The sequence below is a fragment of the Meles meles genome, chromosome 18 (genome assembly GCF_922984935.1).
Source record: "Meles meles chromosome 18, mMelMel3.1 paternal haplotype, whole genome shotgun sequence".
NCBI classification, from domain to species: domain Eukaryota; kingdom Metazoa; phylum Chordata; class Mammalia; order Carnivora; family Mustelidae; genus Meles; species Meles meles.
In genome coordinates this window covers 27,613,141-27,636,270 of record NC_060083.1, presented here as the reverse complement: position 1 = coordinate 27,636,270, position 23,130 = coordinate 27,613,141, and the positions used below count along the sequence as shown (strand labels likewise).

Sequence of the window (23,130 nt, the reverse complement as noted above, 5' to 3'; positions counted from 1 at the left end):
TATGGATTACACTAGAAGAATAAAAATAATAAACACTGTCAAGTGGCCATCCTGAGCCCTACTTACCATATTCATAATTTCATTTCTACAATTAGCTACATTTACAGAACAAACTCCGGGAAATTATAATACATACACAGACAGCTCCTGTTTTCTGAATGGAAAGAGTGGGTGGGAAACAGAGCAAACTATTGCCTTCAGAAAAAGAGTACCAAGTTGCTGATCTCATAATGACCTTCTCTGTCTACTCACTTCTGAGGCACCATGGCAACTGGGAACCTCAGAATATCAAGGAAGGAACACTGAGAGTAAAGGGGTTGGAAAGCTGCTGGGGGAAGGGAGAAAGCTCAGGGAAGCTGAATGAGAAATGTGAAGAAAGCCAAACCATAAGAACACTCACAGGTCCAACTACAAGCAAAGCTATAATATAAACTCAAAACTAGAACCAAAGGACTGGAGATAGATGAGCCAAAGATAGGAAGGAAAAATAAAATTTCCTACCTTCTCAATAATGGTTATTCTTAACATCTAAATTATAACATTGACACTATATGTGTACTATAATTAAAGCCTTTCAAATTTCAAATTTCAAAACTAAATTTCTAAGTTTTAAATGCTAAAAAAGATTTTAAAAGGTTTCTCCTGTCAAAAAATTTTACCTCACGAGAGCACTTCTTCATAATAAATAATATCATATTACATAGTATGGCACATTTTTTTTTAAGATTTTATTTATTTATTTGACAGAGAGATCACAAGTAGGCAGAGAGGCAGACAGAGAGAAAGGAAAGGAAGCAGGCTCTTTGCTGGGCAGAGAGCCCGATGTGGGGCTCGATCCCAGGACCCTGGGATCATGACATGAGCCGAAGGCAGAGGCTTTAACCCACTGAGCCACCCAGGTGCCCCAACACATTTTACTTTTCCAAAAGCTTCTGCAGATATTATTTAACTTCACCTCCATTATTGGATTTAAACAGAATCACTTTAAACTCAGGAGTTTAAAGTGAGAGACTAAAAAGGAAAGAGAATTTCTTGCCAGGTTAAATAAAAATATATACAGCTAAAACTACAAAGCTTTGTCCTTCATAGCTCTTGATCAAATCACACTGTATTTTAAAATGTCCACTTTCATTTTGATTATAAAATTCATTAAAATATCATTTGTGCAACACTACATTGTTTTGCTACAAGTGCTATAACTGTAAAAAATGCAAAGTGGTAAATTATCCTTTACTTTTCCTTCCATTTCTCTCTGTATCACCAAACTATTACCAGTAGCTATATACTTTCATGATTTGCTAATTTCCTTTTAAACAAATGACTAGGCACTGTCACAAAAAAAAAAAAAGAGGGGGCGTGGTAATACAATATTGGGAAATTTAAGAGACAGAATATACCCTGTGTGGTCTTAGATTGGATACTGTTTGGATAAACCAGCATTTTGGAGTCAACTGCAGAAACTGGAATATGGTGTGTATAGTAAAGGAGATGAAAATTTATTGAAATAGAAAACTGGGAATTATTGACCAAAAAAAAAGCACAGATTATAAAACAGTGTATACAGGATGACCCATTTCAGTAGAAAGAGATGCATATTTTTATTATATGCATCTATATATGCATAGAAAAGGATCCAGAAGACTATACAATGGTATTAGCAGGAGTAATTTCTGGGTGGGGGATATACAAGGCTTTATTTTTGCCTTCTTGTGTTTTGTTTCTAGGTTTTTTTTACTGCTTCTCTCTCTTTTTTTTTTTTTAAGATAGATTTATTTATTTATTTATTTATTTATTTGACAGACAGAGATCACAAGTAGGCAGAGACGCAGGCAGAGAGAGAGAGGAGGAGGCAGGCTCCACTGAGCAGAGAGCCCGATCCGGGGCTTGATCCCAGGACCCTGGGACCACCACCTGAGCCGAGGTTAGAGGCTTTAACCCACTGAGCCACCCAGGCGCCCCTCTCTCTCTCTCTTTTTTTTTAATAAGGATGTTATTTATTTATTTGGCAGAGAGATCACAAGTAGGCAGAGAGGCAGGCAGAGAGGGAGGTGGGGGAAGCAGGCTCCCTGCTAAGCAGAGAGCCCAGTGTGGGCGGGGCTTGATCCCAGGACCCCCCCCAAGCCCAAGGCAGAGGCTCAACCGACTGAGCCACCCAGGCGGCCCTTTTTACTGCTTCTTTAATAAAGCAGTATTTAGAAATATATTTTCTAATTTCAGTATTTTCTGACTTTTATATCTTTAAGGATTTTATTTATTCATTTTATTATAGACACAGAGAGAGAGAGCCTGCATGCAAGCTGAGGGAGGGAAAGAGGGAAAGGGAAGAGAGAGAATCCCAAGCAGACCCTGCACTGAGCACAGAGCTCAACAAGGGGCTTGATCTCACAACCCTGAAATCATGACCTCAGCTGAAACCAGGAGTTGGAGGCTTAACTGACTAAACCCCCCAGGCACCCCTAACTTCTCTTTTTAATAAGGTTAACATTTAATTAGAGGAAAACCGCTCAAAGAGAACAAAAGCATATCTATTACACCCAGGGTTCCAGTTTAGCATCGTGACTGACAGTATGGGCTCTGACTGGATTCAATACACAGTTAGCTGTGTGACCCTGGGCATATGACTTAACCTGTGTTTCAGATCCCCATCTATAAATTGTGGGTAATGACAGTACATTATTCAGCTCATGAGGTTGTTGTAAAAATTAAGTATGGTACTCCACATAAAGAACAGCAGACTGTCTAGCATACAGTAAAGCACTTGATGAACTTATTATTACTATTACTATTCTAATTAGTCACTGAGAAAACAAGATTGCCATTTCTCACAGATAATGTGAAAAATAAGATAGGATGTAGCAGAAATAGATTAGCTTTCTCTCTCACTATTCTTGTCCCCTAAATTTCTAAATTCCCTTCTTAATCCAACGGGAGCAAAAGCTGAAAGCCTCTCACAGATCCTCTCAGAATCTCAACCTCGTTGCTCTTTCCTCTGGATGAAGGTCCATACAGCTCTATAGGTTTTTAAACACCAGTATAATTAAATGTACAGTGTTCTATTAGTTTTGGGTGTACAATACAGTGACTCAATAATTCTATTCATTATTCAGTGCTGATCACAGTAAGTATACTCTTAATTTCCTTCACCTATTACACCCATCCCCCCACCCACCTCCCTCTTTGTGTTTTTTAAAAGTCTATGACCAGGGGATGCCTGGGTGGTTCAGACAGTTAAGCATCCAACTCTTGATCTCAGCTCAAGTCTTGATCTCAGGGTCATGAGCTCAAGCCCTGCATTGGGCTCCACGCTGGGCATGAAGCCAACTTTAAAAAAACAAAAGGTCTATGACCATTAGTGTGGTATCTAGGAGATGATCTGCAACTCAGTATATTATCTGTCTGTATTCCACGACTGGTATCACTGGACAAATTTTTTTTTTAAGATCTTATTTATTTCACAGAGAGAGAGAGAGATCACAACCAAGCAGAGAGGCAGGCAGAGAAAGAGGGGGGAAGCAGGCTCCCTGCTGAGCAGAGAGCCCGATGTGGGGCTCGATCCCAGGACCCTGAGACCATGACCTGAACTGAAGGCAGAGGCTTAACCCACTGAGCCACCCAGGCACCTCTTATTGGACAAACTTTACATGTCATTTCTAATTACAAAATAGCTTTAAAACTCTACTTAGAGTCTTCTGAAGAGTCAAAAACACTTCTTGGCAATCATATACCTGGACTCTAAATTTTCCAAGATATTGATTAAGTACTCTTCTTTCTAGACCAGAAAGGAGATAGTAATGTAGCTCACCTTCAATGAGCCCTTTCTGAGTGAACTTAATCTCTCCTACCAAAGCAGCAACCACTGTCTTAAACCTAGCTATAGAGCATCAAATGATGAATTTATATAAGAAAATAACAGCAATTACAGATTGTTCTCAAATGAAATCACCAAAAACATGCCTGCTAAGCATAAAATGTTGGCTTTTTGATACTTTGGGCATTTATTTTAAGAAGTCTAAGGGAAAACTGAAATGGAGTTTCAAATACTACAACATGAATTATAGGATAAAAAAGATTTAATGAAATCATACTACCTTAAGATAAACTCAATTGTGGGGCTCACTTATTTCCAACTGGACTTCAACCAAGAATTCAGTATACTAGTTGACAAAACTGATACAATCTTTGTTTGGTTGGTAGCATGATTGTGGGGTGATTTGGATTTACACTGCATTGTAAATATTCAGAACAATCTGACTTCAAGTAGCATCCCACAAGAAACAGATGTCATTATCCATGCATATCAAAATTAAGCCTACATTCAGTCTTCAATAGCCTTTCTTCTCAGGGCTCCTGGGTGGCTCAGTTGTTAAGCGTCTGCCTTTGGCTCAGGTGATGATCCCAGGGTCCTGGGATCAAGCCCTGCATCTGGCTCCCAGCTCGTTGGGAAGCCTGTTTCTCCCTCTCCTACTCCCCCTGCCTGTGTTTGCTCTCTCCTCGTGTCTCTGTTAAATAAATAAAATATTTTTTTAAAAATAGTCTTTCTTCCCAAATATTCAATTAAATAGTAATAATAAGGTTCAGAAATATATCAGCCTAGCTGATGGATCAATCCCTATCCAAAACTAAAAAGCCAAAGCACTAGTGTCTACAATGAAGCTTACATATTCCCACCAAGCTATAACTACTTTTTTCTTTTTCTTGCTGTAACTACCTTCTTAGGGTATTACTTTCCTTTTTTTTTTTTTTAAGATTTTATTTATTTATTTGACAGACAGAGATCACAAGTAAGTAGAGAGGCAGGCAGAAAGAGAGGAGGAAGCAGGCTCCTTGCAGAGCAGAGAGCCCGATGCGGGGCTCGATCCTAGGACTCTCAGATCATGACCTGAGCCGAAGGCAGAGGCTTTAACCCACTGAGCCACCCAGGCGCCTCTTAGGGTATTACTTTCAAAAGTTTGGGTTGTAAAGCTTAGACTGATCGATATTATTATCTCTACACCCAACACGGGGCTTAAACTCATGACCCCAAGCTCAAAACTGCATGCTCTACTGACTAAGCCAGGCAGGTGCCCCGGGGTCATAAAGCTTAGAAAGTGATTCTCCTTCAGTGATGCTCAAAATATGTAATACAATTCATCTCCATCTCTATAACAGTCTATTTTCTAGTCCTGCCTATCCATCATGCCCATTAGACTTCTCAGTTAGCATAAAAAACCAAGCCCTAAACTTGAGAGCCCCAGTCTCACCCTATCCTATGGCAGTCATGTTACTTGGTTTTGTTTTGTTTTTTAAGATTTTATTTATTTATCTGATAGAGATCACAAGTAGGCAGAGAGGCAGGCAGAGAGAGAGGGGGAAGCAGGCTTCCTGATGAGCAGACAGCCCCATGTGGGGCTCGATCCCAGGCCCCTGGGATCATGACCTGAGCCAAAGGCAGAGGCTTTAACCCACTGAGCCACCCAGGTGCCCCATGTTACTTGGTTTTAGATGACCTCTAGTAAACACCTCTTAGGAATGCACCTTCCCCTTTAATCTACAAGGCCTGTAAAAGATTAGATTATTCATACAGGAAGGTAATCCTAAACTCAACCAATCTCTAACTCTGGGTTCAAGAATGAAAAAGAATAAATGAAACAAGATGGGATTGGGAGGGAGACAAACCATAAATGACTCTTAATCTCACAAAACAAACTGGGGGTTGCTGGGGGGAGGTGGGATTGGGAGAGGGGGAGCGGGCTATGGACATTGGGGAGGGGAGGCGAACCATAAGAGACTATGGACTCTGAAAAACAACCTGAGGGTTTTGAAGGGTCAGGGGTGGGAGGTTGGGGGAACAGGTGGTGGGTGATGGGGAGGGCACGTTTTGCATGGAGCACTGGGTGTTGTGCAAAAAGAATGAATACTGTTACGCTGAAAAAAAAAAAAATAAAAAGGGAAAAAAAAAAAGATAAAAAAAAAAAAAAAAAGAATGAAAAAGAATATCTGAACCAGTATCTTCATTTTCACAGATGCGGAAAATGAGTCCAAAGAGGTAATTTTTATGAATTCTCTGTGGTCACATACCTAACTGGTGGCAGACGCAAGAATAGAGATCTCTCCAATATCAAGTGAATCTGACACAATTTAAATTAACCCCAAGGATACCACATCCACAAATGACTTAGAAATGGATCATGGAAAACATGTGTTCTATTTTGGAACATTTGGTAGCTGAGAAGCAGGCGCAAACTCCTCCCCAGGCCACTGAACACCCTTTAATCCACTGCTCCTCCATGAGCTATGGGCATGAGTTTTACAACAGTAGGGCTGGCAAAAAAATTCTCAGGCACTCATACCAGGGACCACACAGTCTTTGCAATAAGAAACATCGACTTTGAGAGCAACCTGGCAACTACAACTGCCTTGCAAATCATTGGCTGAGTTTCCTATAATGGTGTTTATGTCACCATTGCCAAACTCACAATTTCCTAATCCAACGAATGGACAGTGTGTTTCACACGGTCTCAAACTGGATAAATTTCTCAAGCTGCTGTGTGGCTTTAAGGATTTAGATTTAACCTAGTCTTTCTCAACAGGGGCATTATGACATTTTGAGGACAATTCTTGGCTATGTGAGATTATCAGTACACTGAAGAAGGTTTAGAATCATTGGTCCTCTGTCCTTTAAATGCAAGTGAACAGGAGTAGACCTCCCTCATCTGTGGTCTCACGTTCCAGGGTTTAATTTACCCACAGTCAACCGCTGTCCAGAAGCAGATGACCCTTCTCCTGACACGGCATGAGAAGGTCAACAGTAGCCTAAAGCTATGTGACAATGCCTACATCATTCGCCTTACTTCATCTCATCACCTAGGCATTTTGTCCTCTCATCCTCACAAGAATGATGAGATTGGTGAGACGAGAAAGGTGAAATTTGTATAATATGATTTTTGAGAGAGAGAAACTACATTCACATAACATTACAGCATATTGTTGTAACTGTTCTATTTTACTCTTAGTTATTATTATCTTTTAACTGTGCCTAACTTACAAATTAAACTTTAACATAGGTATGTATGTGTAGGGAAAAAAACATAGTATATATAGTGTTCAGAACTACCTGCGGTTTCAGGCATCCAACTGGGGTCTCGGACTGTATCCCCGGTAGTCCCACCAGTTACAACCTTCACACATTTACAAAGACCTCAAAGGGTAAGATATCATCACCAGTATTAGCCTTCAGGTCAACCATTAGGTGAACTGTAAAGTTATAGGAAATATTTACATAAAGACTTGACCTCTAAAAAAACACTTGACCCTTTTTATCTGCCACTAAATACTACCCTCTATTCCCCTTTTAGTCCAGAGATTAGATAAAATCCTTCATTCATCAACTCCTGAAAACCAACTTTGTCTGAAGTAGCTAAATAATTAAGACACTTTTATTGTTAGGGAAGTAGAGTAGAAAAGTTACTGAAATGGAATCAGGGCACCTGACTTTGAATTCCAGTTTTCTGGCTATTCACCCTTAGGCAAGTTATTGTCCCTCTTTAGGCCCCAGTACTCTCATTTACTTAAAGAAAAGATATTAGGCTACATTATTTCTCTGGTTCACTGCAGTTCTAGGAATCTATGACATAAAACATAATTAATTGGCTTAACTCTTTTCTTCTCACCTCCACATAGCTAAATGGGGGTGGCCACCAACTTACTACCTCATCGTTCAGAAGCAAGGACCCCAAAGTCCCAGGAGAGTCACATTCAGCCAGAGCCAGTGTGGGATTTTACTATACAGTCTGTATCTTGAATATATAAAAAGGAGCTTAATTATTTTATGATCCATCAATAATAGAAGCACTGAGATAATAACACCAACAGCCACTCTAATTAATGTTTATCTCTGCCTGACCTATCATCTCAACCCTGGCTGTATATTAGAATGACCTGCATAGTTTTTTAAAAAAAAGAAAGTGCCCCAGCTCCAAACCAAGCCAATATCAAATGATTCAGAACCTTTGGAGATGGCACTCATTTCTTAAGGCCCCATCAAGTGATTATGACATACAGTGAAAACCAAGAACCATTAATCCAGGCCCTTTAATTCAAGAAATGCAAAGCAAATGACCAAAGGTCAATATATCCCATACTGGTTGTATAATCAAGCATCAATAAATAAGAATAATCCAGTGTTACTATTTACTGACATTCTCAATTACACATAAAGAATTCCATTTTTAGAGAAAAAGGATAGGTCTATAATCACCCTTTGCTCCTGCCACAGGTTGTTATTGAGGACTGACCCTGCCAGAAATAGAATATACTTTTTTGACATGATAAAGCACTTCAAAGATAGATTACTATAAATCTGCCCAATCCTGCAAAAAGTCCTATCACCCATTAAGATAGTTATGACATTAGTCAAAGTAGTACAGAAACCAAATTCCTCAACCTCTCACTGACTAGATGTCACTAAAAGGCCAAGTATGTAGAAAGAACAGGAAAAAGTTGAGAGGAACATTTAGGAAAAGACACTTTGAAAACTGCACTTCCAAAAAAAAAAGAAAGAAAGAGAAAGAAAAGAAAACTGCACTTCATGCAAAGTACATTTATTCATCAAAGCTTCAAGTCCAGTGATGCAGGAAAAAGTGGCACAATCTTGACTAAAATTATTCTTACTCCTTCCAGAACAGAATCAGTGAAACCAAAAGGTCATGTTAGATAAAGAAAGCATTAAATTTGTCTTACCTCATGTGTAAAGCCAAGCCGTCCTGTAGGCTGGAGATCCCCAAATCAGAGAGTGTATCTGAGCCAACAGAAGCTGGTGATAGAGAGCCCTCCTTCTCCTCCAGCAGATCCAGCTTCACCAGGCTGCTAATTTCATCCTCTGAGTTATCTTCAGACACAGAACCAATTATGAATCGGGAATGCTGGTTCAGCTCCACAGGTTTGCCCAAGGGGGATGGTTCATCCATTATTCCTTCAAAATGAGCTCTCAGAGCTATGGGGAAAATGAGGGAGAAAAGCAGGTTATGGATAACAACCTATATCGAAGGACAACCATAGATTATACCTAACGTACTACAGCTGGCACTTGGAAGCAACGTGTAGTTTGAGAACTAGTTTCTTTGGCTATTCTATTTCACAGCTTCTGTTTTCTACAAGGAAGGAAAATACAGATCACAATAACCATGCCTTAAAAAATTAAAATTAGCTTCCTCTTCCTCAAAGGAATCTCTCTCAAAAAACTAAAAGCCAGGGGCACCTGGGTGGTTCAGTCATTAAGTGTCTCCCTTTGGATCAGGTCATGATTCTGGGGTCCTGAGATCGAGCCCTGCATTGGGCTCCCTGCTTGCCAGGAAGCCAGCTTCTCCCTCTCCTACTCCTCCTGCTTATGTTCCCTCTCTTACTGTATCTCTGTCAAATAAATAAAATCTAAAAAACAAAACAAAACAAAACTATAAGCCATTCCCAATCTCTTTATCAATTTGGTAATGTCCCAAATATAATTATGATCAAGGGAAAGGCCTCTGCAGTAGGTGAAAGCTGCTCATGATATTCTGACTTCAGTTGTCAGTACTGGGGAGAATGCAGGAAAAGATTTCCAGAGAGTCACGGTCATTTCAGACTAGGTATTTAGAGTCAACTATACAACTATCACCTCATTCCAATAGTACACTATGACAGGTTGTGAAGTCTAGATTTTTATATAAATATATACACATAAAATATACTGACATTGATACATATGCTGACATTGAGATATACATATATATGTGTCCTTTAAATTAAACCCCAGATAGGTTTTGTTGTTGTTGCTTTTTTCTTTCCTAAGATTTTGTTTATTTATTTGAGAGAGTGATCACAAGTAGGCAGGGAGGCAGGCAGAGAGAGAGAGAGAAGCAGGCTCCTCTCTGAGCAGAGCCCGACACGGGGCTCTATCCCAGATATATATTTTTTAATAGAAAAAGAAAATCTTTGTCCTCATGAGTTTTTTTCTTCAGTTACACCTGTTAAAAATTCACCCAATAACATCTGCTCTTGGCCCTAATGTGCTGACATCAATAAGGAGAAAATGAATGTATTATCAAATTCAAGATCTCTACTTAAAATAAGGGAGGGGTCATCTCAATAAGTATTAGTTTTCTAGGTGTAGGGCCTTATTAGTCAGAATTAAATATTTCGGGGCACCTGGGTGGATCAGTGGGTTAAGCCTCTGTCTTCGGCTCAGGTCATGATCTCAGGGTCCTGGGATCGAGCCCCACATCGGGCTCTCTGCTCAGCAAGGAGCCTGCTCTCCCCCCGGCCCCCCTGCCTATTTGTGATCTCTGTCTGCCAAATAAATAAATAAATAATCTTAAAAAAAAACAAAAACAACAGAATTGAATATTCCCAACTACTAGCCAACTAATTAACAAAGACCAGAACAGTGCAAAGTCCACAAGAACAATAAAAACCAAAGCTAAAAGAAACAATATTTATTCTGTCATTCAAAAACTCCTATTAAGAAAATTCTTCAGAACTACATGCCAACTTAGTATTGAATCTCTTGCAGCCTAGCGACTTTAATTTAGAAAGCAATATTCCCAATACTGATTTCAAGGAGCTCTAAGAAATAAATAAATAAAATTAAATTAAAAGTACAGATTCTTGGATCTTACCACAGAGCAACTAACTGTATCAGAATCTACAGGTTGGGACCCAGTAATTATATTTTAACAAGTCCTAAAAATCTGAGAACCATCCTGCTAGAAGAATAAAAGAGTAATAACAAATTGCCAGGAATGCTAAAAAAAAATTACTTCTAGATATTTCCCAAGAGTGAATTAGAGATTACTTCTGTTAACTTTTATTTTAAAAACTAGAATCAAATATAAAAATAGCATGCAACAGGAAAAACTTGACATCTAAATTTACTATACATTCCTCCCTTGGAATATTAGGTTTCTTCAAAAATATTTTTTTTTTTAAAGATTTTATTTATTTATTTAACAGACAGAGATCACAAGTAGGCAGAGAGGCAGAGAGAGAGTTGGAAGCAGGCTCCCTGGCTGAGCAGAGAGCCCGATGTGGGGCTCAATCCCAGGACCCTGAGCTCATGACCTGAGCCAAAGGCAGAGGCTTTAACCCACTGAGCCACCCAGGAACCCCTAAAATAATTTTTAAATGTCTCCAAATTTTATTAAGATAGTCATTTCCAGAAAGTGAAAAGAAAACCAATCATTTATTTTTTTTTAAATATTTTATTTATTTGATAGAGAGAAATCACAACTAGGCAGAGAGGCAGGCAGAGAGAGAGAGGAAGGGAAGCAGGCTCCCCGCTGAGCAGAGAGCCCCATGCGGGGCTCGATCCCAGGACCCTGAGATCATGACCTGAGCCGAAGGCAGAGGCTTTAACCCACTGAGCCACCCAGGCGCCCCGAAAACCAATCATTTAAAAAGAGAAAAAAAGGAAGGAAAGAAAAAGGGAGAGAAGGACAAAGTGAGGGAAGGAAGGAGGTAAAATTCTAACAGAGCACTCTGAAGACCACCAAAAGGTACAGCAACAAAAAAGTCTACTTCTTTCACATTTTAGATCAGTAAATAATCAAGTTAAAAAAAAAAAAAAAAAAGACCATCATTCTCTCCCACCCCTGAGAGAATAACAAATTCCATCTCAACTAACACAGAAAATAATGGCTGCCTTCTTTACAGGAGAAATAAAGTATTCAGGGGCATGTTCTAGTTTATAGTCTTAACTGAAATTGGGTGACTACACAAAAAAACAAAATTCATGAGGAAAGAGCAATTCGCTGATTCCATGGGAGAAGAAATGATTAATAAATGAGAGGCTCCATAAGGTCAACTTCAAGTTCTTCTTTCCTAGCTAAGAAGAAAATGAAGGCAGCCTTCCCTTAAGTGTTGCAAAGATTAGAAGCAGCTCAGTTGTCAGCAGCTAGAGAGCCTATCTACCAACCAGTGAATCTACTGAATGGTATCTCTGAGCACAAGCTTGCAAAGCACAAGAAAAGAGAGGTCATGTATGGAAAATCACTGAGTAGCTGGCCAGACACTCTAGAAGCTAATCTACAGCTCGTCCCATTTCCATTGATTCTAGTCCTGAATTAAAGAGAAAAGGGGTTGGAATACCACCACTGTCAGACCATTCACTTCAGGCTACCCTCCCCAAAATCTGCCTATGTTTTTTTTGTAGAAGGCAACTTTTAACCTGAATGCTTATGGTTTAATATTTTAACACATAAACATAAAATTTTTATCACACTGTAAACATGAAAGAATATTATTTGTAACTGACCTCTTATAATTCTTACTGTCTGAGCAGATATCCACCTCCAAAAAGAACTAGGGAGAAAGAGAGAGAGTTGAACTGTTTGTTTTAAAGAAATCCAAATTTTAGCAATTCCTGTTTTGCTCAGAAAACAAAACCAATAGTACTCAAAGTATCATTTTTCTGATCAAATCTATTATTTAACTTGAAGCATAAAGTTCAGTTGTTTCACTAGTATTTATTCAAATCTATAAATCAAAAGCATTACACAAAGACTTTGTTTTCATGAGAGTGTTAAACAATAATCCAAGCTTACCATTTCACAAGGTGCCTTTTCCAACTGTATACTTCGATGAACATTTTCCAACCCTATGATATCCAACATTTCATCAAAAAAGAGGCAGTGGGGAGAAGAGAACCACTAGATCCCTTGGAACTCAGACTCTGATTATATTTCTAAATGGATATACCCACATAGAAGGTTGGAAGCCAGGAAGGGGACAGATCTTGCTATAAAATTAAACTGAAAATTAAATCTAAATCCCTTTAGATTCCTAAAACTCTAGGGGATCAAGAAGTCTCCAGCTACTTCCCAAATCTTAGGTTTCCTTCCATGCCCAACAATTTAAATGTATCCAGGGTAAGAATTCTCAACTTCCGTTACGTATAACAATCACCTGTTGAGCTACTTATTTATTCAATTTTTAAAAATTTATTACGTTACATTAGTTTCAGGTCTGTGGAGCTTTTTTTTGGTGGGGGGTGATCAGGCAATTTATTTATGATGGCAACTAGAAGTCTCCAGTTTAGTAGCATGGGTTAAATAAGGGCTGAGCCCATGCCTTCTGCTTCTCCTTGGGATTCCTGGGAGCAAACTTCTCCTGCAGTTTCTTCCACATTCCTTTATTCATTTCCTTAATCTCTTCCAAGATGTCTGTGGACAGGATTGGCCTGTACTCTGGGGACAGGCCAGTGAGGCTCATGTCTCTGGGGCGAGGGTTCTTGTGTTTGTAATAGCTGGAATGGAGTCATGCTAAGCTCTCATACCTCTGATCACAGGCCTCAGGCTCTACAATCTTGAGTACCTTTTCCCTCCGGAAAGGCCTGTGCTACTCCTGACTGTTTGGTCTCCTCCACTGGCCATTCCTCACAGAGTTTTAGGAAATGCCGGCAGGCGCTGGCCTCCATTTGGATCACCCCATGGTGCTTTTTAAAAACATGTATGTCTAAACTCCACCCCAGATCTACCGAATCAGAATCACTGCTGGAGGCCCAGAGATCTGAATATTAAGTTCCACAGCTGACTGACCCTGATATATATCCAGGCTTGAGAACCACTGGTTCAGGATGGAGAAGAAATCCAGAACTTTTAAGAGAAGACTTCATGACAAGCAACAGGATTAGGGACAGGGCAGATATGTTAACTGGGGAAACTGGATTTACCCAATTATGTAGTTTAAGTTAATATTATCCCTTACAGTTATGGTAGGGAAGGGGGTGGTGAGAACAGGAAGGAAAAAGGAAGTAGTTTTGATCAGATGCAAACAAGGTTCAGTGGAGCTGAGTTAAACCCTAGGACTCAAGATCAAATTCTGACTGCCCAATATTGGCAGTGCAAACTTGAATGAGTCACTTAACATCTTTGATTCTCATTATCTGTAAAAATAAATAGGTCATATGTTACCTTAGGGGACTGCTGTGAACCTGAAGAGTATATGAAAGTATTCTGTAAACTATGTACTAGACCAGTGTTTTTCAAACTATGGGTTACCACCAAGCAGAATACTAAGAAATAAATTTAGAAGGTTGTAACCAACATTTTAAAAATGAAGGGGATGGGGCGCCTGGGTGGCTCAGTGGGTTAAGCCGCTGCCTTCTGCTCAGGTCAGGATCCCAGGGTCCTGGGATCGAGTTCCGCATCGGGCTCTCTGCTCAGCGGGGAGCCTGCTTCTACCCTGCTCCCTCTCTCTCTGCCTGCCTCTCTGCCTACTTGTGATCTCTGTCAAATAAATAAATAAAATCTTAAAAAAAAAATAAAAATAAAAATGAAGGGGCACCTGGCTGGCTCAGTCAGTAGAGCATGCCACTCTTGATGTTGGGGTTCAGAGTTCAAGCCTGGCATTAAGAAAATTTACTTTTAAAAAGGTCATTAAAGGGCGCCTGGGTGGTTCAGTGGGTTAAGCCTCTGCCTTCGGCTCAGGTCATGATCTCAGGGTCCTGGGATCAAGTCCTGCATTGGGCTCTCTGCTCAGCAGAGAGCTTGCTTTCCCCTGCCCCCACCCCACCTGCCTCTCTGCATACTTGTGATCTCCCTCTGTTAAATAAATAGATTTTTTAAAAATCTTAAAAAAAAAAGGTCATTAAAAATGAAATAGAACAGGATGCCTGGGTGGCTCAGACAGTTAAGCATCTGCCTTCAACTAATGATCTTGCTTCTCCCTCTACCCCTCCCCACTGCTGGTGATCTCTCTCTCTCACAAATAAATAAATAAATAAAATCTTCTAAAAAAAATGAAATAGAACAGAAGATGTTAAGAGTATACTGTACTTTATACGAACAAATATTGTTTTTTGAATTTTTGTATCAGTTATATGTACATCAAAAAAGTCTTAGAGCCACAGTGACTTAACACTTAAACCAAAGGTTCTTAAACTTTCTTAAGTCAAGACACTATTAGAAATCTGCGGGTTCTCTGCTCCAAGGGAGCCTGCTTCCCTCTCTCTCTCTCTCTCTGCCTGCCTCTCTGCCTACTTGTGATTTCTGTCTGTCAAATAAATAAATAAAATCTTTTAAAAGGGGGGGGGGCACCTGGGTGGCTCAGTGGGTTAAAGCCTCTGCCTTCAGCTCATGTCATGATCCCAGGGTCCTGGAATCAAGACCCACATCAGGTTCTCTGCTCAGCGGGGAGCCTACTCCCCCCCCCACCCTGCCTACTTGTGATCTCTGTCAAATAAATAAATAAAATCTTAAAAAAAAAAAAGAATTCTGATAAAAGCTATGGACTCTTTTTTTAATTTATTTATTTGACAGACAGAGATCACAAGTAGCAGAGAGGCAGGCAGAGAGAGAGGAGAAAGCAGGCTCCCCACTGAGCAGAGAGCCCAATGTGGATCTCGATTCCAGGACCCTGGGACCATGACCTGAGCTGAAGGCAGAGGCTTTAACCCACTGAGCCACCCAGGCGCCCCTTATGGACTCTTTCTTGACAAAAATGCACCCTCACACAAAATTCTGCTTGCATACAAGTTTAGGACCCCTAAAGTCTTGCCATGAACCAGATTAAGATCCTTTTCTCTAGAAAGAAGACAAAGAATCGAGATAATTTCTGGAGAAGGGTCATATAGCTCCTGTCTTACCACCTCCAAAAGCATGCCTTTCCCCAGAGTGGTAGTACATTCTGCTTATCCAAATAAAAATTTTCTTTATTAGACCAAATTGTCAAATTCTCTTTTATGTAAAAAAAAAGTGTTTAAAATGTTCTTGAACTTTGTTAGAAACTCCAAACTATCTGCGGAAGGCTCCCAAACTATACCCTATGTGCTTGAAAATGGAATAAAGCTAATTATAGCTAATGTACTTATTTAAGAGTCAGCCTGCATTTCACCCAGGGATATTTCTCTAAATAAAACAGAACAGATTTTTACCAAACTTATTTAAGACATTTCCCTTGAACTCAAGTGATGCCATCTTCCAAGTGATTCTAATAAAGAGGCATCAATTACTTTTCATAGCCACTGATAAAAACATCCAAGCTGGGGACACCCAGGTAGCTCAGTCAGTTAAACATCTAACTTCGGCTCAGGTCATGATCCCAGAGTCTTGGGATCAAGTCCCACATCAGGCTCCTTGCTCAGTGGGGAGCCTGTTTCTCCCTCTGCCTGCTTCTCCCTCTGCTTGTGGGCTCTCTCTCTCTGACAAATAAATAAATCTTTAAAAAAAAAAAAAGTATCCAAGATGAGACATGTCCTTGCCTTTTAAGTCATAGTAACTTCATTTAAATTCCTTCAAAAACAATCACTCAATTTGCCTTTTTCATTTTTGTCATTTTACTGGTGAACTTTTAAACGGATTTTCGTATTAATTCAGTAACCATGAGAGGTTTGTTTAAAACCCCATGTTATTTTCCTGCAAGTTTTAAATTTTAAAGATTTTATTTATTTATTTACTTAGAGAGAGTGTGTGCATACAGAAGCATACAGGTCCCTGAGCTGGAGGAGGAGTGGAGGGGTAGAGAGAGGGAAAAGGAAAGACTCTCAAGCGGACTCCAAGCTGAGCACAGAGCCCACCTCAGGGCTCAATCCCATGACCCCAAGATCGTGACCGGAGCCAAAGCCAAGACGCAGATGCCTAACCAACTGAACCACTCATGTGCCCCAAGTTTTAAACCTTAAAACAACAAGCACTTGTGTCTCTTATAGTGAGATGGCTGATGTATACTAAAGGATAAAAAAGATTTGGTCCCTAGCAAAAATGCTATAGATACCTAAAGACACAGACAATAATAGTAGTATAATAATTGCCACGTGTAGAAACCCAAAAAAGAGGGCGCCTGGGTGGCTCAGTGGGTTAAAGCCTCTGCCTTTGGCTCAGGTCATGATCCCAGGGTCCTGGGATCCAGCCCCGCATCCGGCTCCCTGCTCCGCCAAGAGTCTGTTTCTCTCTCTCCCACTCTCCCTGCTTGTGTTACCTCTCTCGCTGTCTCTCTCTCTGTCAAATAAATAAATAAAATCTTTAAAAAAAAAAAAAAAGGAAAAGAGAAAAAAAAAGAAACACAAAAAAGATACTTTATCCAAACTTGGAGGTGGTAATGGTGAGGACAGGGATCATGGAAGACTTCCCAGAGCGGGAACACATTAATGATGATGAAGAACTGGGATATAAAGAAGGACAGAGAGGAAAGAGCCCTCCAAGTCGAAGGAGCCATCAAATGAAACTCCAGATGGTAGAATACAAAGGCTTATGAGGAATACCAGACCTGATTGGCTTCAAGAGTTTGAGGTAATTTCCTTCAAGAGCCAGCTGGAGACTTTTTGGGTTTGTTTGTTTTTAAACAAGAGTATATTTCCTTAGGGCAAAAGAGTCAGAGAAAATAACATTGTGTAATTGTCTATTCTATTCTTCATTTCTCAGGCCAGGGATAGAGACTATTTCTCAAGAAAAAAGCTGGTAAAAGCTTCTGGATCTTCTGGGGCGCCTGCCTGGGTGGCTCAGTGGGTTAAAGCCTCTGCCTTTGGCTCAGGTCATGGTCCCAGGATCCTGGGATGAGCCCCATATGGGGCTCTCTGCTCGGCAGGGAGCCTGCTTCCCCCTCTCTCTGTCTCTGCCTGCCTCTCTGCCTACTTGTGATCTCTGTCTGTCAAATAAATAAATAAAATCTTTAAAAAAAAAAGTTTCTGGGTATTCCAAGAAAACTTTAAAGAAGCCTTTGCAAACTTCTGGATAAAGATGGTAGGTTAAAGACATACCCATTTTGTTCCCACCTAAAATCCTACTAAAAAAAACAAAAGTAAAGGGGCCCGAGTGGCTCACTCCGTTAAGCATCTGCCTTCGGCTCAGGTCACTCAGGACACGATCCCAGGGTCCTAAGATTAAGCTCCACGTCCTTGGGTTCCCTGCTCAGTGGGGAGTCTGCCTCTCCTTTTGCTTCTCTTCCCCCTGGTACATGTTCTTTCTCTCCCTCTCTCAAATAAATAAATAAAATCTTAAAAAAAAAAAAAAAAGTGGGGCACCTGGGTGGCTCAGTGGGTTAAACTCCTTTGCCTTTGGCTCAGGTCATGGCCCCAGGATCCTGGGATCAAGCCCCGCGGGGCGGGGGGGGGGGGGTGTCTCTCTGCTCAGCAGGGAGCCTCCTTCCTCCTCCTCTCTCTCTCTGCCTGTCTCTCTGCCTACTTGTGATCTCTGTCAAAGAAATAAATAAAATCTTTAAATAAATAAACACATACATATGTAAGGAATTTTTAAAAAGGTGTAATTCACAAAAGACCTCCATCTCCTTCCCAATTGTCCCCCTCCCCACAAAAGAAAGTCAGGGGAGACAACAGCAAGATACTTTTCTTGGAAAGAGATGGAAACATGATAAATGACTACACAAACCTGAGAAACTAAATCATAAACATCTGTGGTAAACTCAAAATCAATATACTTTATATCAAAGAATCTTGAAAATGTTCAGAAAATGAAAGTGAATGATGGATCTGGTTGAAAGAGGATCTGGTTGAAACCTTGTTTAAGAGGCGTCAGATGCTTTGATTTTCTTCTCAACTAGTAAAGCCAGGTGTCTGCTGTTCTACCATCCTGATAAAAGACTGGAGATTTATTCTCTAGAGAGGGTTAAACATGAGGTTTCTAGACTGGGGGATACCACCAACAGTAAAGGGGAGAGCACCATGTTGAAAATGCAGAAATTAAGTAGGCATATTGAGTAAGAGCTTCCAGCATTCTTTCCCCAATTTTCACCAGCCAGGAGGGAAATAAGAAGATCCTTCTTTGCCGAATCTAACTAGACCAAGAGAATAAAAAAACCTCAAAAAGTAACACTGGAGTTCACTAATTAAGATGCCCCACTTGGGGCACCTGGGTGGTTCAGTGGGTTAAAGCCTCTGCCTTCAGCTCAGGTCATGATCCTGGGGTCCTGGGATCAAGCCCCGCATCGGGCTCTCTGCTCTGCAGGGAGCCTGCTTCTCTCTCTCTGCCTACTTGTGATCTCTCTCTGTCAAATAAATAAATAAAATCTTAAAAAAAAAAAAAAAGATGCCCCACCAGATCACCCTATAAGAAAGTTAATAGTCGGGGGCCCTGGGTGGTTCAGTCGTTAAGCGACTGCCTTCCGTTCAGGTCATGATCCCAGGGTCCTTGGATCGAGTCCCGTATCGGGCTCCTTGCTCAGTGGGAAGCCTGCTTCTCCCTCTCCCACTCCCCCACTTGCGTTCCCCCTCTTGCTGTGTCTCTCTTAAAAAAAAAAACAAAAAACTTAATAGTCAACCAGCCTCGTGCACATTCTCACAAGCTTGAATTAGCTTTTCAATCACCTCTGTTAAAATTAAGCAGACAATTAAAGATTACTGTATATCTGAAAAAAAACCCCAAAATGAAAGAATCAAAAACAACTTGAGAAAGAAAATGCAACTAGAAAAAAGGGATTCTGCGGAAATAGAAAATGTTAAAAATTGGGGGAGGGAACAGGTGACATGATTTTATACAATTTTACATGTAGAAATGTTTTTTGCAGAAATAGAAAAGCCTGTTCTAAAATTCATATGGAATTCCAAGGGACCCCCAAATAGCCAAAAAAAATCTTGAAGTAGAACAAAACTGGAAGACTCATGCTTCCTAATTTTAAAACTTACTACAGGGGCACCTGGGTAGCTTAGTCGGTTATGCACCTGCCTTCAGCTCAGGTCATGATCTCAAGGTCGAGGGATCAAGCCTCAAATCGGGCTCCCTGCTCAGCGGAAAGCCTGCTTCTCTCTCTCTCCTTGCTGCTCTGCCTACTTGTGCTCTCTCAATCTGTCAAATAAATAAATAAAATCTTAAAAAAAAAAGAGAGACACAAATAATAAAACAGACTCTTAAATACAGAGAAGAAGCTGATGGTTGTCAGAGGGAAGGTGGGTGGGGAATGGGTGAAACATGTGAGGGGGATCAAGAGTACACTTATCATGATGAGCACTGAGTAATGTTTAGAATTACTGATTATATTATACACCTGAAATTAATATAACATTGTATGTTAATTATATTTCAATTAAAAAAAGAAGGCCCAGAAATAAACCCTCCCATATATGGTCAAATGATATCTGACAAGGATGCTAAGACCATTAATGTAGGACAGACTTTTCAAAAAATGGTGCTGGGAAAACTGGATCTCCACATACAAACAAATGAAATTGGACCCTTCCCTAACACCATATTAAAAAATTAACTCAAAATGCGTCAAGGCTTTAAAGTAAAACCTAAACCAATAAAACTCTTAGAAGAAACAGGACGAAAGCTTCATAACATTGAAATTGGAAAAGATATCTTGGATATGACACCAAGAGCTAGCTTAACAAAAGAAAAAACAGACAAATTGGATTTCTTGAAAATTTAAAAAATAATTGTACATCAAAAGACACTATCAACAGAGTAAAAAGGTAGACCAAAAAATGGGAGAAAATATGGGAAGGGGTTTGGGAGAGGGTGGTAGTTTATGGACATTGGGGAGGGTATGTGCTATGGTGAGTGCTGTGAAGTGTGTAAACCTGGCGATTCACAGACCCGTACCCCTGGGGCTAATAATACATTATATGTTTATAAAAAAATAAAAAATTAAACAAAAATAAAATCTTAAAATAAATTGATACTAAAAGATACTGAAAAAAATAGGAGAAAATATTTGCAAATCATGTATTCAGTAAGAGATTAATATCCAGAATATATAAAGAACTCCTAATATTTCATTTTTATAAGATTTTTATTTATTTATTTGTCAAAGAGAGAAAGGGAGAGCGAGCACGCACACAAGCAGGGGGAGAGGCAGGCAGAGGGAGAAGCCAGCTCCCCGCCAAGCAAAGAGCCCAATGCAGAACTCGATCCCAGGACCCTGGAGTCATGACCTGAGCTGAAGGCAGACGTTTAACTGACTGGGTCACCCAGGCGTCCCACCAGAATATATAAAGAATTCCTAAAACTCAATCCCAATTGGAAAATGGGCAAAGGACTTAAAATGAAATTTCTCCAAAAAAGATATATGAGTGGCCAATAAGCACATCAATATGCTCAACATCACTAATCGTTAGGGAGATGCAAATCAAAACTACAATAAGATACCAACCCATACCCATCAGGATGGCTACCCTCAGAAAAGCAAAAAAAAGTGTTGGCATGGATGTGGAGAAACTGGAATCCTTGGGGACCATCAGTGGGAATGTATAGTGGTACAGCTGCTAAGGAAAACAGTATGGTGGTTCCTCAAAAGATTAAAAATAGAATTACTGTAAAATCCACCAATTCCACTTGGGATTTATACCCCAAAAAACTGAATAAAAGCTCTCAAAGGTATATCTATAGATCCATGTTTATAGCAGCATTACTCATAATAGCTTAAATACGGAAAAAGCCAAGTTTGCACCAAAGAATAAATGGGTAAGCAAAATGTGATATAGACATACAATGAAATGTTATTCAGCCTTCAAATGGAAGGAAATTCTGCAATATGCAATATGGATGGATCTTGAGGACATTATGCTAAGTGAAACAAGTCAGTCACAAAAAGACAAGTGCTGTTTAATTCTACTTCATGAGGTACTTAGTCAAAATCATATGGACAGGAAGTAGAATGGTAGTCGGCAGGAGTTGGGGGAAGCAGAGAATGGGGAACTATTGTTTAATGGGTACAGAGGTTCAGTTTCACAAGATGAAAAAGTTTTAGAGATGGGTGGTAGTAAGAGGTGCACGAGGTTATAAACATATTTAATACTGAACTGTACATCTTCATATGTATTACTCATATGTTAGCAACTGAGGATTTTCAAATAAGTTTATTTAAAAACTTTACCAAATTCCATGCCACTCTGATACCTTATTTCATATCTACCTGAGCATTTAAGTAGACAACAGGTATGTCATTCACTTATTTCTTACTCTGTGTTACTGTATAATTGACTACGAGTTACCTCCTCAATGAAGCTGAGAAAGTTATCTCTTCTGATTGTTTTAGATCCACCACCCTCCATCCCACACAATGCTGTGTAAACACTAGGCTTTTGCTGGTTGAGCGTTCCCTAGGAATTCAAATGAACATTGGAGTTACAAAACCAGGAGAAAGGAGCCGTGTGCTTATTTCAAATTATTATCCCCTAGAAACATTTAGAGGTCTCTAGGTAAAAAGCCATTTTGTGAATTCCAAAAGCTCTGGGATTATGAATCAATCTGTCCTCGTAATTTTTTTTTTTTTACAATTTTATTTATTTGACAGGGAGAGACCACAAGCAGGGGGAGCGACAGGCTAGAGCTAGGGAGAAGCAGGCTCCTCGCCAAGCAGGAAGACCAACATAGGGCTTGATCCCAGGACCCTGGGATTATGACCTCAGGTGAAGACAGACACACCCAGGTGCCCCTCATCCTCATAATATTATTTCATAGAACATTCAGAATAAGCAGGAGCCCTGATTGAAGTATGTCAGCAGCCTTCCAGGGTCTCAAAGATAAGAACAATTTCTTCCTTGAAGAAATATTGCTTAATTTTTTTTGCCCCCCCCCCCCCGCCATGTCCCCTGGATGTATTAAGGAACTGTAGGTTACATTACCCAGCAGAGATGGAGAAATTTACAGGTTAAAACAGACATTTCTAGGGTGCCTGGGTGGCTCAGTGGGTTAAACCTTCGGCTTGGGTCATGATCTCAAGGTCCTGGGATTGAGCCCATATAGGGCTTTCTGCTCAGCAGGGAGCCTGCTTCTCCCCCCACCCCCAAGCCTGCCCCTCTGCCTGTGATCTGTCAAGTAATAAATAAAATCTTAAAAAAAAAAAGACAGACATTTCTAATCCTCCTGGAATTACAGCATCTTTATTTTTTTTAAAGATTTTATTTATTTATTTGAGAGAGAGAGCATGCACAAGCAGAGAGGGGAGCCTCAGAGGGAGAGAGAGCCTGACACAGGGCTCAATCCCAGAACCCTGAGATCATGACCTAAACCAAAGGCAGACGCTTAACCTTAACCGACTGAGCCAGGCAGGCGCCCGGAATTACAGCATCTTATGTGGTTTTAGGGAGATAGTTTTAAGTTGAAAATAATGAAGAACTCTGAAAAATTAGTTGCCCTGTGATGCATTAGGTTAGATGATATAGTAGGTTAGCCTATAGTTGGACGTCTTCAGCAGGAGTATCAGATAAAATACTCTCATAATGAGTAG

The 23,130-nt window shown here is 40.1% G+C and overlaps 1 protein-coding gene and 1 pseudogene across 4 annotated transcripts in view; both read right to left on the bottom strand.

Annotated features, from left to right (window-relative positions):
• Window positions 1–23,130, bottom strand: part of ACACA (acetyl-CoA carboxylase alpha) — a 290,224-nt gene that overhangs the window by 216,637 nt on the left and 50,457 nt on the right. For 2 of the 4 annotated variants that reach the window (XM_045985474.1, XM_045985479.1), the window contains exons 2-3: window positions 12,266–12,312; window positions 8,719–8,971 (exon numbers count right to left, since the gene is read on the bottom strand). In XM_045985474.1, coding sequence (XP_045841430.1) covers window positions 8,719–8,971; window positions 12,266–12,312 — 300 coding nt within the window. The remainder of the gene's footprint in view (window positions 1–8,718; window positions 8,972–12,265; window positions 12,313–23,130) is intronic. The other 2 variants (XM_045985475.1, XM_045985476.1) reach the window with 1 other exon arrangement.
• On the bottom strand, window positions 13,045–13,426 carry LOC123929301 (annotated as a pseudogene).